General features: G+C 43.7%; 1 protein-coding gene across 1 annotated transcript; it reads left to right on the top strand.

The window, feature by feature from the left end:
• The first annotated feature begins 9,772 nt into the window (after nucleotides 1–9,772).
• LOC116260248 (lysine-specific demethylase JMJ29-like) lies at nucleotides 9,773–11,621 on the top strand. Its single transcript, XM_031638427.2, has 4 exons — nucleotides 9,773–10,981; nucleotides 11,063–11,135; nucleotides 11,217–11,302; nucleotides 11,589–11,621. The coding sequence occupies exons 1-4, from the start codon at nucleotides 10,337–10,339 to the stop codon at nucleotides 11,619–11,621; spliced, it is 837 nt and encodes a 278-aa protein (XP_031494287.1). The 5' UTR covers nucleotides 9,773–10,336.
• The last annotated feature ends 4,071 nt before the right edge of the window (nucleotides 11,622–15,692 follow it).

The following is a 15,692-nucleotide window of genomic DNA, read 5'->3' as shown; positions in this document are numbered from 1 at the left end:
GATTCCCTTAAGGAATATCCTCCACATTCCTAGCCACCCCTCTCTCTATCGAATTACCCCAGGCCCACCCGAACTCACCTAGTGACTACCTTCGCCAAACCCAATTCCCATTTCCCATTTCCCCTAAACTGAGTTGCCTAAACCTACCCTAGCTACTTTGTAGGAACCCACATTTCGGACCCTTCCCTACACCCGGTCAACCTAGGAATCAGACCATAGGACCCCCTTGGCCTACTCTACCCTTGACCTAGCTTACTGACCGAACCCAGCCCGGGCCCACCTGATCCCACCTGGCCCGAGCCCACTCAGTCCAAGTCCCGCACCTAGTTGGTTCCAGCCTTAGCGCCAAGGAAGACCGCGGCATTTCTGGCCGCATCCTTGAAGTCCTTGGAACCGGCGGGCCTTGTTCCAGCATTTTCCGGCGACCTCCGGCCTCCGCCGGCCACCTCTGCTCTTTTTCCGGCGACTCTCCGGCGTGAATTCCAGAAGGTCCCCAAGACAGCCAGCAAGGCGTTGAAGTGCTCCTAGGCGTTTCCGGCGAGGTGATCCTCCTTCACGCGTCTCTTGGAGCGGCTTGCCTTCACACCCGGCGTCTTCTTCTTTGGAGTTTCAGCACGACGCCAGCCTTTTTCTTCGTGTTGCTGATAGTCCTCGAGTGTGGAATCTCACCTCGAGGCATGTGACTGCTTAGCCAAGCTAGCCTTGGCCGGTACCCTCTACCCTCCTCTTTAGAATCGTGGGAGGAAGCATTTTATTTCTGCATTTTGATTTCAGCCCGACCTCGGGGTCGAAGTTGTGCATAGAGGGACCTCCGCGGCATTGCGCCAAAGACACGACCTCGTGCCGACACTAGCCTCCTACGGGTGGGTGTGGTTTGTGCGCTTAGGCATGGTTTGCATGGTTTGCTGAGTGAGTTTGAGTGATTTCTACATATGTATCGCTTCCGCTTGTATTAGCCTCACAGCTTTTAGATTTGTGTAGTAGGTTTTGCTTGGATTTGGGATTAGCCATTCTTGTATTCCGCTGCCTATTTGGGATTTTCAAGTCGGGGTCCTGTCCGACTGGGTAGTGTCTCTGTATTTAATTTGTCTTAGGAAAGTCTTCTGGTTGGTCCAAGGTGATCGTGGGGGTAGGCACGGCCGTTGGCTTCAGACTTTGGTAGGGTCGTGGCCGACCAAAGTCTGAAGCCAACGGCCGTGCCTACCCCCACGATCACCTTGGACCAACCAGAAGACTTTCCTAGGACAAATTAAATACAGAGACACTACCCAGTCGGACAGGACCCCGACTTGAAAATCCCAAATAGGCAGCGGAATACAAGAATGGCTAATCCCAAATCCAAGCAAAACCTACTACACAAATCTAAAAGCTGTGAGGCTAATACAAGCGGAAGCGATACATATGTAGAAATCACTCAAACTCACTCAGCAAACCATGCAAACCATGCCTAAGCGCACAAACCACACCCACCCGTAGGAGGCTAGTGTCGGCACGAGGTCGTGTCTTTGGCGCAGTGCCGCGGAGGTCCCTCTATGCACAACTTCGACCCCAAGGTCGGGCTGAAATCAAAATGCAGAAATAAAATGCTTCCTCCCACGATTCTAAAGAGGAGGGTAGAGGGTACCGGCCAAGGCTAGCTTGGCTAAGCAGTCACACGCCTCGAGGTGAGATTCCACACTCGAGGACTATCAGCAACACGAAGAAAAAGACTGGCGTCGTGCTGGAACTCCAAAGAAGAAGACGCCGGGTGTGAAGGCAAGCCGCTCCAAGAGACGCGTGAAGGAGGATCACCTCGCCGGAAACGCCTAGGAGCACTTCAACGCCTTGCTGGCTGTCTTGGGGACCTTCTGGAATTCACGCCGGAGAGTCACCGGAAAAAGAGCAGAGGTGGCCGGCGGTGGCCGAAGGTCGCCGGAAAATGCTGGAACAAGGCCCGCCGGTTCCAAGGACTTCAAGGATGCGGCCAGAAATGCCGCGGTCTTCCTTGGCGCTAAGGCTGGAACCAACTAGGTGCGGGACTTGGACTGAGTGGGCTCGGGCCAGGTGGGATCAGGTGGGCCCGGGCTGGGTTCGGTCAATAAGCTAGGTCAAGGGTAGAGTAGGCCAAGGGGGTCCTATGGTCCGATTCCTAGGTTGACTGGGTGTAGGGAAGGGTCCGAAATGTGGGTTCCTACAAAGTAGCTAGGGTAGGTTTAGGCAACTCAGTTTAGGGGAAATGGGAAATGGGAATTGGGTTTGGCTAAGGTAGTCACTAGGTGAGTTCGGGTGGGCCTGGGGTAATTCGATAGAGAGAGGGGTGGCTAGGAATGTGGAGGATATTCCTTAAGGGAATCGTCCTCCAAGATTCTAGACGAGGTGGCACTTCTAGAAGGCTATCTCCCAAATACGTAGGAGAGAGGCTAGGGATTTTGGTGAGGTGTCCAGGTGAGGTGGCGGTTGATGGCTGAGGTGTGTGGCTGGGAAAGTTCCTAGCTAAAGTGGAGTACGAGGTGGCAGTCCACAAGGAGAGCAGCCACCAACAAAATAGGAGAAGATCCTAGCTTTTAGGATCTCCTCCCTAGAAGATCTCTCAAAAGAGAACTCGCCCCTTCCAAATGAGATCCACTAGCTACAAGCTAGGGGAGGGGAGGATTTCACTCCAAGGTTCTCTCTCAAGTGCTCCAGATCATGCCACGTGTGCAGATGTGAGGTGGAGGTGGCGAAAGGCCCAAGTCAAGCAATCACTTACCGATTTGGGTGAGACAAATGAGGAATCCCCAAATGTGGCGACGCCAAGTGCTTCTCCCAAATGTGGCCGGATTTCCCCAATTGAAGCCGAAATCTCCCAAATACACCAAAGGATAACTCAAACACTCACTGCCCCGGCCGGAATTACGCCGGAAACAATGCAGCAGTGGCCGGAATTGAGCAATTCCGGCCAATTCCAGAACTGGCCGCGCCTAGTCCTCTTGCCGATCTTGCCTTTCTTTTGCTTTCTTTTTTATTCGATTTTTCTATTGGGCGTTTCTTTCTTTTTCTTTCTAATTTTTCTCGCCCTTTTTCTGTTTTTCTTTCAGATTTTGACCAGCAAGAGGAAGGGCAAGGCAGTGGCTAAATCTGGACTTCTTTGGCTCAATAAACTCAAACAAATTGAACTAGACTAATGGAATAGAACGACAATAACAAGATGGAGGTTCGTGACTCGTAAAAGCTAGTTTAAAGAAGATTTCCACCGTGGGAAAGGCTATCTTGCCGGCTGTTATTCCAGCAAGAATTACCCTAGGCCGAACTCTTCCTTAAACTCTCTCAACGTCGTTACACGCTCCTACTCTCGTGTTATGGACGCTTACCTCCAAAAGTCCGAATCTGAAATGGTACTTCACCCTTCTAGTCGCCTAGACGTGTGAAGTCTTCCCGGTACAAAGAGGCCTCTAACCTTCACGGGTGGAGACGTGGAGGTTGCACTTCTATCGCTGATGAAGACGTGGGGAACAAATCCGAGGGAAGAAGCACCTTGCGCCGGACGCTTGGGTGTCCTTCAAATGGCTAACCCTTCGGCTGAGTGATTGAGGAAGAAGAGAAGAAGAAATCGAGGCTAAGAGAGAAGAATACCGTCGGGTTTAGCTGCTGCTGCTTGAGGAATTCCAGTAAGATGCACCGAAAATCCCCAAATGTGAGACGGAGGTAGAAGAACGTGGCGTGGAGAGGAGAGCGCGCGTGAGAGAGAGAGAACTCGAGGAGAAGAGAGAGAGTCGATTCACACAAATGACTTCTATTTCCAATTTTTGCATACAGATCCAAATGAGTTCTAAATATTTATAGTACTGAATTAAAAGCGGATCCAAACAATTGATCCAAACCCAAATCAAAAATCCAAAACGGAAATGAATACCAAAGCAAATGCACACGCTAAAACAAAGCAACGCAAGCAAGAAATCAAACTCGAGACTTAGTGTCTCGACCCTAACTCGTCTTCCCCTTAGCCCGCACGTTGTGGGCCTTGGTTCAGATCAGAATTCGCCTAGGCTCGCCCTAGGCTGACCCTAAGTGCATGGGTATAGCAAAGACCTAGGCTGGACTAGACCGGACTCGGACTTGACCCTTTTCGCCTTGGTCCTCAAGAGCCTCGCTTAGAGCCGTTGCCTCTCCTCCCGCTCCTCCCTCGGCATCGATTCTAAGCTGAACAATATCATTTTGCAAGGTCTGCACCTGTTGTACTACGCCTCCCTCTCCTCCCTCTTGACCCAGCCTTGAGTCATCTTGGCCGTGAAGGGCCCTAACCGCATGAAGGGCGGCTTTGCCTCGCGCCCTTTTGCTGCTCTCAGCGACATCTGTGGCTGCCCTAGGCCAATCTGCAGGTTGACCCGTATCAGATCCACCCTCCTGAGATGGAGCTCGTCCCCAAGCTCCTGTAGGGAATTGGAGTTTTATCTTGTCAAACAACTCCCAGGAGGTTCCACCATCGATTCCTTCCCATTCAATCAAAACCTCGTGACGGGCTCTTCCATCTCTTGTGACCCATCGGTGTTTTAGGATTCGATAGGGGCGGTGGCTAACATCGGGTAACTGCTCCTCTCACTCTGGTACTGGCCCATGATGCAGCTTCAACCGAGAAACATGAAATACTGGATGGACAAGGGCTGTAGGTGGTAAAGCTATGCGATAGGCTGCCTTGCCAATCTTCTGAAGAACTCGAAACGGCCCATAGTATCTTGGCAGAAGCTTCGAATAGGGCTGTCCTAGCAACGATTTCTGCCTCATGGGCAGCCTCTTTAACCAAACCATGTCGCCTACCTCAAACTCCCTGTCCCTACGCCCCTTGTCATGCGCCTTTTTCATTCTAGCCTGGGCCCTCTGGATGTTTCGTTTGAGCGTGGCTAGAATGTCATCCCTGTTTCTCAAGGCAACATCGACCTCATCTTCTCTTGCTGTGTCTACCTCATACCTCGGGATAGAACTCGGTGGGTAACCATACAGGGCTTCATAGGGGGTCATGCCGGTTCCTGAATGGAGGCTGGTGTTATAAGACCACTCAGCCCAAGATAAGTATTTGACCCATGTGTTGGGCCTCTCTCCGGCGTAACACCTCAGATAGGTCTCCAGTGTCCTGTTGACTACCTCACTCTGCCCATCTGTTTGAGGATGATGGGCGGTGCTAAAGTTGATCACTGTACCTGCCATTTTCATATACTCCCTCCAAAAAGCACTGAGGAAGATCGAGTCCCGGTCGCAGACAATGGTCTGGGGCATACCATGCAGCTTTCCAACGTGATCTTGGTAAACATTAGCAACCATAGGTCCATGGTAGTTCCTTGGTAGGGCCACAAAATGGCTGTACTTGGTTAACCGGTCTACCACGACCAACACCGCCTCTTTTCCTTCGGCTCGTGGCATTGCATCAATGAAGTCCATTGACACATCTTCCCACGGTTTGTCTGGTATGGGCAAGGGGTTCAAGTGCCCTGCCTCTTTTCGCGTTGGCAGGTAGGGCATGCTTTCACGTAACTCCTCACGTCTGCTTTCATTCCCTCCCACCAAAACTGCGCCTTAATGCGCCCCATGGTTTTAGCCACGCCTTCGTGACCAGCAATGCTCGAGTCATGAAAATGTTTGAGTAGTTCATTCTTGAGAGGCGAGTTCTTAGGTACCAATGCTCGTCTCTTCTTGCAGAGTATCTCTCCTCTTAGCGAATAGTGGGGAATAGACTCTGGATTCTGGCGTATGGACTGCTTGAGGAGCCTAAGAGTTAAATCTTGATTCCTGAGTTAGTCTATCCCATAGGTCGGTCTCAATCACAGAAAGAGTTTTCAGTTGCTCTGGCATGCGTGACAAGGAGTCCGCAGCAGAGTTTTCCGTTCCTTTCTTGTACTCTATCGTGAAATCATAGCCAAGGAGTTTGGCTAACCATCTCTGCTGGGTAGGAGTCGAGACACGTTGCTTCACCATGTACCTCAAACTGCTGTGGTCCGTCCTCACCACAAATCTTCGCCCAATCAGATAGGGTCTCCACTTGTCTACTGCCAAGACTATTGCCAAAAGCTCCTTTTCATATGTGGAAAAGGGTTTGGCCCGTTCCGTGAGAGCCTTGGACATAAACGCTATTTGGATGACCCTCTTGGCTCAAAACTGCACCTACGCCAACGTCACTAGCATCTGTCTCAATCACGAAGTCTTTTGAGAAATCAAGGAGAGCAAGTACTGGGGCACTCATCATAGCGGCCTTGAGTTTGACGAAGGCCTCTCTAGCTTTCTCAGACCATGTAAACTCCCCTTTCTTCAACATGTGCGTCAGGGGGGAAGCAATCAGACCATAGCCCTTAATAAATCTGCGGTAGTACCCTGTAAGGCCTAAAAATCCCCTCATGCCTCGAGGGTCCTTTGGTAAGGGCCACTGCTCCATGGCCTGGAGTTTTTCAGGGTCGGCCCTGACCCCATCTTGCGACACGATGTGCCCCAAATACCCGATAGAAGTCTGTCCAAAGCTGCACTTGGACATTTTTGCAAATAGGGTATTCTCCCTCAACACTCTCAACACTGTACGAAGGTGCTCAACATGTTGCTCAATGCTCTGGCTGTAAACAAGGATGTCGTCGAAAAAGACTAGCACGAAGTCATGAAGAAACTGACGAAACACGTCATTCATACATCGTTGGAACGTTGCTGGCGCGTTCGTGAGTCCAGGCATTACCAAAAACTCATAATGGCCGTCATGGGTACGGAATGCCGTCTTCGAGATGTCTTCCTCATACATTCTAATTTGGTGGTACCCTGACCTGAGATCCAACTTGGAGAATATGCGAGCTCCTGATAGCTCATCCAAAAGTTCATCAATAACAGGAATTGGATGTCTATCCTTGACCGTAGCTTCGTTCAATGCCCTGTAATCCACACAGAATCTCCATGTGTTGTCCTTTTTCTTGACGAGAAGGACTGGCGATGAAAAGGGACTAGAACTGGGCCGAATGATATTGCTCTCTCGCATTTCTTTGACCAATCGCTCAATTTCAGATTTTTGAGCGTACCCATAGCGGTACGGGCGTACGTTAACTGGCTCAGTGCCGTTGGTCAACACTATCCTGTGGTCATATGATCGAGGTGGTGGGAGTCCTTTAGGTTCCTCGAATATATCCTTGAACTCATCCAACACTTCCTTAATCTGCCCGGTACTTCCGCCTCTGACCCTTCTTGAGTGACAACTTCCTCTGCCACTGAAACTAACCAAGCTGCTGGACTTTGGACTGCTATAACCTTCAACGCTGCCTTGGGTGCCAAACTAGGATCGACTGCCCTTAGCACAACTTCCTCTCCTCCACCCTCCTTAGGTAAGCACATCTCCATGGTAGAGAAGTCCCACCAAATCCTCCCTAAGGTCTTGAGCCATTTGACTCCAAGAATGATGTCCACGCTGGGTAGAGGAACAACTAGTAAGTCGAGTGTATAAGGGATCTTCTGAAGCACGAGCTCTACATTTGCACATTTACGAGTGCAAGGGAGGCATTCTCCATTGGCCACAAGTACTCTAAGGGCTGGGTGTTCTTCCATGGTACAGTTTAATTCCTTAGCGAGGTGGTCACCCACGAAGTTGTGAGTAGCCCCCGAATCTAGAAGAACAAGAACACGTCTCTTTCCAATCTGCCCTATAACTCTCATGGCATCCGGTCGGTTGGGGTCTGTCATGGTGTGACAAGCACCCTCAGGAGGTGGTCCTTCCTGCTCTTGAGGCTCTTCCCGGGCCTCGGATTCCTCTATCTCTTCGATCATGGGGGATTGATCTTCTTCCCCTTCTTCGTCGGCTTCACTATCCAAAACCGTGTAAACTCGAATGTGCTTGCACTTGTGCGTGGGGTCCCACTTCTCCTTACACCAGAAACACTGCTTGTTCTTGATCAATTCCTCTCTTTCTTCACGAGTTAGTACAGGAGGTGCTCGGCCCTTGAAAGCGGGCTTAGGTTCTTCTTTACGTGGAGGGGCGGGAAGGAGCTTTTGCGGTTGAGGGATCTCTCTCACACGGACGGTTCCGGGGTTTCTCCACTGGCGGTACAAGGCTTGCTTCTTTCTTTGCCTATCCTCGATGGAACGTGCCTTGGCTCCCGATGGCTCCTTGAGGCCAGATTTAGGACCCAAAACCTACATTGCATATGGGTCCCATGAAGAACTTGGTAGACGTGATTCAGTCACGAAGTTGCATTGTGACATGTCTGATGCAGTAAGAATGTTTCAATTTTCTTATTTTCAAATTCATCAGTGCTTTCTTATGGCAGTATCTACAATTATTTTTCTGCTTTAACCTTTTAGTATCTGTATGTATGGGCCAGGCACATCAGCTGCATCTGTCTTAGATATTTAGTTTATTTGACCTCTTCATGATCTGTCTTCACTGTTGGAGTAATTTTACTGAAGTACTTCTGGATATCTGTCTACCTTATCTTCATATAATTCCCTTTAGCCTTTCAATGGAGTGCTGATACGATGGGGCTTATATATGTGGAGAAATATCCCAAGCTCATTTTCTCTCTATTTTATGGTGCTTCATCGCTTGTCTGCTTTTGTCTACACATTAGCTTATGTTGGTCTTCCTACCACAATGGGCATTAACAACAGGAATGGAAATACTTGCATGCTCGTCTACAAATCTGTGGTATCTGGAGCAGTGACCCCCGCCCCCCACACCCCCCCCCCCTCAACCCCAAAGTCATTGTTTGATAAACTTAAAAGTTCAAAAAAAAAAAAATCTGGAGAATAAAGATCCAAACATATATTACTTTGGGTTTTAAGTATAAGATATATGTAATTTCTGAAGATGATTTTGCGCATATATTTGCAAATGATGTGGATTACAGTGGGATGACTATAAGTGAAAAAAATAAATGGATGTGTAAGCAATCATAAGCAATAGGGAAGAAATTTCTTATGCATAAAGTTTAATAGTGAATAAATGAATCTATGCAATATGCATCAATATTTTTCTTTACAGTATTAAGGAATCTGTGAAAGGTGGAATTGTCTTCAGATACAGCTTCATGATGTGTAAACTAATGGGTATTAAATATCCATTGTCTGTAAGAAAATAGAAGAATGTGTCAAGACCCATGCCTCGTCTTACCTTGCTTTGTCTCAGTGCCTCTAATGCCATAGGATAACATGCCTGCTTTTGGTATGTTTTATGCTCCTGCACAAGGAGTCCATTGCTGAACCAGCTAATGGAAGGAATTTGTGAAGTGATAAGTACTTGATGAGAGTAAATTTTCTTTTGAATGTAGAATTTTCTTTGACAAAACAAATAAAAATCTTGTAAATTAGCTTTTACTTTTGAATCTATTTAATCTGTACAATGTTAAGCCTTTAGCTTTCCTAGATTTCGCTCCAATGGCAAGGGCTGTCTTTTTCAGTCACCATGGAAAGTCTGGCATCCATAGAAAATTCACTAGAATATTTCTATTTTATTTTTTTTCTTTCCAGATTGATTGCCTACTTCAGATGCCAATATTTCTGTGGCTGGTTCCTTTTCTTTTCAAATAATATTGTATAATTCATTAGTTATTTATTGTAGCTGAAGGAATTTACTGAGTAGATTTCTATGTTTAGTTAATGCCGTTGCGAAGTTGCTGATGAGCTGCAAACTTTCTTATTTTGATTAAGCTTATGGAGTCTATTTCAGGTTCTAGCTGATTATTGAGGCATTGGACTTGTTAATGTCACCTGTTTTCTTTTTGCTTTAGCTAAAAAATTTTATTGAAGAGAAGGAAACAGCGTCACATTTGTCTTTGTTTTATGTTTTGTAGGTTAATGTGCTAACACACACTGCTGAAGTGAAGGTCCCTGCATGGCAGAAAGTAAAGATAGAAAAAATGAAAAAGAAGCACCATCAGGAAGACTTGGTCGAACTCTATGCAAGTCAGAGTGAAGCTGTTGATGACTCTAGTGATGTAGCAGAAAAAGTAAAACTTGGAAAAATTCAAGTACCTGTTAACTCGTCAAATTTCAAGGATGTTACAGAAAAAAAGTTTCCACCAATGGCAACGGCAAGTGAAAGGCTTGAGGAGTTGGATGAGAAGGAATATATGATCGATATACCTTGTTCCCTAGACAAGGATGCTGTTCATAAAAGTGTGCAATGTTCAGAGGCAATTCATATTGAGGTGGGAAACGTCAAAAGCCAACCTCCTCAAATGGATAGAAGTTCTTCACTGTTAATTTCTGGTTTACATGGTAATGGTGCACTCTCGGCAGACACTGAGAAACATACCGAGAGTGTTATTCAACAAAAATTGGAGGATAAGAAGAAAACAGAGGTAAGTGTTCATGGGAGTTCTGTGCCTGTGGTGAAGGTTGACTCACATACCAGACATGAGGGGCCATGCAAAGAGGAAATTCCATTAAATACTTCATGTTCTCCAAATGTATGGTGGCTACTCATGACAGTTCAGAGTTTCTAGGAAAAAAATGTATAATTGGAGATAAAGTTATTAATGATAATGGTTATTATAGTGACAATCACTTTGGGGCTCATTGTCCTGATTATCAGCAGTCTGAGGTTGAAGCCTCTGGTTCACCAAATTGCAGGAATGATGTTAGTGTGGTGCAGTCAGTTACCACAGATTTTGATATGAAATGTTCTGATAGACAAGAGCCTCTGAGGATTGACAATATGCCAGTTGCTAAATGTGATGAAACTAACAATGCTCTCTGCACCAACATAGTCAATACTGGTTCTGGAACATCATATGGAAAACAGTCAAGTTCAGTCTCCTCTGATGATGTGACCTTAAAACAAGGTCTTCTTGGTGGGAAAGAGTCTTCTCAAGATGGTGAAAGTGACTCATCAAGTTTAAATGCCATAAATGTGAATAAAGAAACTCATGAGGTTGGTTGTGATTCAGAGGTTGCATGTGGAGGTGCTGTGTGGGACATATTTCATAGACAGGATGTCCCAGCTCTAATTAATTATTTGCAAAAGTACTGGAAAGAATTTCGCCATATTAGTAAACGGCCCTTGACTTCTGTAAGTCTTGTTGTGGTTCCTCATTGTAGTCTTGCCTTTCTTCTCTAGAACTAATAACCTTCTTTATTGTGCCTGGCTCAGGTTATTCATCCAATTCATGATCAGACACTTTTCTTGAATGTAAGGCACAAAAGACAACTGAAAGAAGAGTTCAGTAAGTTCTAAGCTTCAATTTTCTGTTCAATGATATGTCAAGTCGTTATCTTGATATTGACAACCAAAAAATTGTCTGCAGATATTGAGCCTTGGACATTTGAGCAACATCATGGTGAAGCTGTCTTTATCCCCGCTGGTTGTCCTCATCAAGTGAGGAATAGGAAGGTTAGATTCCTTTCTTCATTCACAATTTGTCTGTCTTTGTTTTCTTTTAGAAAGTATGGCAATCAATATCAAAATGTATTTTGTGAAACAAATGCCAGCAGTGCAACTTATCAAGTTACATGGGGGTTTTTTGAGGAACTACTAATTTTGTCTCCAAAATTAGTCAATGTGTTCAACCCTAGAACAAATGGTCAATTATTTTGTAATTAGATTGTTACATCTCTGAAGTACCTTTTCATCCTCACAATTTTTGAATTCTGCTGCTTGTAGTGAATGCTGATTCTAGGTGTCCTTTTCTCCAGTTGTTATTCAGAACTGAATTATAAGCTTCATTGCATTATGAGTTTTCATTCTCTATCAGGGCATAATAGGGCTTTTAATGGACTATTGGTACGTTCATATACGGTGCATGGTGCAACTTGTGATTCATCAAGGTTTTCTCAGTAGTTTTTCTGTGAAGGATAAACATGTACGAAGATATTTCCTTTATTCCATATTCTTTGTACGAAGATATTTCCTTTATTCCATATTCTTACATTGCATACAAGAGAACATTTCAATGGGGCATACCATGGAAGAGACATACTACTTGGTCCACCTGATGTGTCTGGAGAACTAGGCCAGTAATCAGGGTCTCTGTGATTTTCTCATCTGTAGAGAGCTTCATGTTTTGAAAATCTGGCTACTAAGTAATTGTAAATTGTAAAATCACTATAGAGTCTTCTTAGCTGAAAATTCTTACATAGAAATTTGTTCAGCACCTCAGAATGACCCACTAATTAAGCGACCATGACTAGTCTCTTGGTACATATTTGAATTTGCATTTCCTTGAGATACTGGGGTTAATGAATGCAAGGTGCACCTAACATAACTCTCTGTCATTTACTAGCCACGTAGATCTTACCGAATCCAGTTAGCTGGATAATGCTTCACAAGACTTGAAATGAAATATGAGTTCAAATGTACGAAACAAAGCAAACTTTTACATGTAATTAATTGGCTTTAGAATATTTATTAGATTTTGTAATAAAATCCCCAACTCAAATCAAGATCTGCCACTAAGATCTGTGTATCCTTGCGGCTAAACTACCAACATCTGGGATTAATTCAATAATCCCAATTCAAAACAAATTTCAAATCTTCAAAATCACTGAAATTCTCGAATCTTTTGTTCAAAATAAATTTTGAATCTAGAATTCAATCCCCACACAAGCATATTAAGAAAAAATGACTTGTCAAGCTTGAGAAAATCTCGACCTTTCTATTACCCCCTGTTAATGGTGACATGTAAAAATCTATTTTCATGAAAATAACTATGATACTTCACCCGGCTCCCTGCCTCAGAGGGAAAAGGGTACGAACACATTGTTAATTGTCTTGTTCTCCAAATCTGTCTTCAATGCACCGAACATGCTGTCAAAGTCATTCAATCTTTTCGTCCATGCAGCTAGGGTTCGGTTCATGCGAGGTTGATTTTCTTGACTTGATTTTTCCATATGAGTCAATTTTTCCTTCATGTGTTGTTGTTCATGTGTTTTGCCATTGAATCAATCTGGCGAAACATAAGGTCTTCGAGTTCTTTTCTGAATTTTCTGATTCTTTTTCTTTTGATTTTTCCATGACAAGATCGTTCTTCAGGACTTAAGCATTACTAAGATTGAGGAGAGAACCTGTCTCTGATTTCAATCTAATGCAGTTATTAGAGTGTTGGCTCTAATCCTTGTGGGGAACAGAATTGAAAATGCATAAAAATTAAAGGGAAATAATTTGCAAAGGAAAAACAGGGTCTTACTTAGTCTCCAATTAGCCTAGAAAAAAAATATGAGCCCCTTTTAAGAGGTCTAAGTCATAGATCCGAATTGGTTCATGCATCACCAAAACGAAGGTCTGAACCTAAAAGGATTAAAATCATCCAAATAAAATTAAATGATATCTATCCTAAGATTTTAAATGGATCCAAACCTGGGATCCAGCTCAAAAAGCCATACTGCATCACAAATCAAGACAGGAAAAATCTGGTCTCAACCGAAATACAAGAATGACCAAGCTGGATATTTTACAAGATAAAGAACTTAGACATGAAGAACAACATAAGGGGAATGACAATAAAAACTAAGATGGTCCTGACGACGAAGACGTTCTAATCTATCATTTCCGTGAAGAAATGGGGAAAGCAAACTTTAGGTACTAATATGGAGAGAAAAAGGCCATAAAATTTTTTCATTAGAAAATTAACATGCATCGTAATGACACATTGCCACCTGTGTCCATGGAAACCATGATAAAACAGCAAATAGCCCATGCTTTGAGATCATACTTATGGAGTTATCAGGTTCTACATCCAGGAACTAATACCAATGCTATCAATAGCTTTAATAGAGAAAATATATTATATTAGAGTAAATTTCTCAGACCACCTGAGAATTTAGAAAAATGACAGATACTTGACAATGATTACCAGACTAAATGTGAATCACCAACATGTCCTGCCTAATGAAATGATAAAGTCTAATGACTCCAAGAATTTTGCTAAAGAGAAAATTCTATTCTTTTGTTTGCGCAATCAAATTTTGGCCATAACTAGAACAATTTCACATTGTTTACTTCCTTGATACAAGCTTCCCTTTGGATCATAATTGTCAGTTTGGAACTTAACGTTTAAACCACTAGTTCAAGTAAAAACTTTAATAAACTTGAGGAATTGTCCAAGGATCGTCAAAAAATGGACCTAACCTTCATATATATGTCCATGAAAAATATGTTTTGCCAAAAAAAAGTTTTGGCAGAACTCATTTTTTGTATCACCCAAACCCACCTGAAATTGCATTTTTGAAGCAAAACTATTTTTTACTCCAAAAACGGATTATGGGAAGTCATCTAAATGCTTCAGGTTTTTTTTTTTAAGAATTTTTTTCATGAAGTTGAATCCATGAACCGGTCAATTTCTAGAATCGACGATCCCACTGATTTGATTCAAAACCCAGTCGTTCACCTTCAAACCGTACAAAAACTCTGAAAATTGTCTAAAACCCATTCAATTAGGATAATTTTCACCTTTAGAAGTCTTAAGGAGCTATAGGGTGAACTTGTTAGCTTTTACTCAGCTCAAACCAGCTCACTCTAACCCAAGGCAACTCACTGGACCATGTCCACTGCAATTTACAGATCACGAAGAGTTTTTGCCTTCTACATTATCCGTCAACGCAGGGTCAAGGGAGGGAAATTGGTTAAATTTTAGGTCACATGTTTAGCAAATTTTAGAAGTGGCAGGAAAAAAAAATTGCTAGTTTTCTGCTAGTTCTGTTCTACCCAACAATGGAAACACCAGCTAGCTGTTACAAAGCTACCAAAAGTTCAAAAAATGGACACACCTTGAGAATGACCTTCAAGAGTTCAGAGCGAAAAAATGTAATCTTTCAAAAGTTCAGCTCGCTTGAGAAAACTTGCGACGTTTGAGCTTGCATGTGTAAAGCTTCAAAACTGAATTTTTCTTAGAAAATCAGGTCATTGGTTTAAAAGTTTTTTTTTTAGTTCATGATCGACTTTCACACTCATAATTGAACGACCAAAAATGTTGTTACCACTTAATGTAATAGAAGATTCATGCGTGGGAGCAAGACAAGCATACCATATCTCTCGCAAATCTTCAAGGGCTTCCTGTGCAAGGAAGACTTCTCGACTGCATAAGCAAAATCTACATCCAACAATGTTATTTCAGTATCCACCACATGAGTCTGAATGATGCCAGATTATCAGTTTCTGCCACCATACACTAGATAGCTACATGTTATGGCATGATTCATTGCAGTACAGATTTCTGTCCATACAGTAAATTGTTGTTGAACCAGCTAACACAGATCTCATAGATCAGCAAGCTTAAATACTAAAACTGGACAGGCTTAATCTGACAGAAACTCTCAAATCTGAAGGATATTGCGGTTAGATTTTCCCAGGGTTGGGAGATCTAATGGAGGAAGGAGTAGTTTATTGTCTTAATGAGGAACCGAGGGATCGACTTTCAGGCTTTCCGAAGTTCCGAAATGAATGGTGGTAAATCTGGTCTCGAAGCTAGCGGACAAAACAATTTAGAACAGGGATTTATTGTTTCAAAGAGAAAGAACAAAGTGAATTTTAATACAATTTTTTATTATTTTTCTTGTTCTTAGCTCGTGTTTCATCTTGAATATGTATTTGATTGACTTAATCTTGTTTTACTTTTCCTTTTTTCTCGTGGGCATTCTCGCAAACACTTACAAATGGACTGTCCTGGGCCCATGATATCTTTCTTTGCATGCAGATGAGAAAAGTTTCACACTGAAGGTGCATGCTGCCAGTTTGAAGGCTGATGAATGAAAGCTTGATAACAGTTCGCTAACTGTTGATTTTGATT

This window comes from Nymphaea colorata, chromosome 9, assembly GCF_008831285.2.
Source record: "Nymphaea colorata isolate Beijing-Zhang1983 chromosome 9, ASM883128v2, whole genome shotgun sequence".
Lineage (NCBI taxonomy): Eukaryota > Viridiplantae > Streptophyta > Magnoliopsida > Nymphaeales > Nymphaeaceae > Nymphaea > Nymphaea colorata.
This window is presented reverse-complemented; position numbering and strand designations above follow the sequence as displayed.

Excerpts from the sequence above, each read along its gene's own strand:
- LOC116260248 (XM_031638427.2), top strand. The coding sequence starts at position 10,337 with ATGCAAAGAGGAAATTCCATTAAATACTTCATGTTCTCCAAATGTATG. Across the intron at positions 10,982-11,062 it reads GTAAACGGCCCTTGACTTCT|GTTATTCATCCAATTCATGA; the intron begins GTAAGTCTTGTT and ends TGCCTGGCTCAG. Across the intron at positions 11,303-11,588 it reads ATCAAGTGAGGAATAGGAAG|GTGTCCTTTTCTCCAGTTGT; the intron begins GTTAGATTCCTT and ends TGCTGATTCTAG.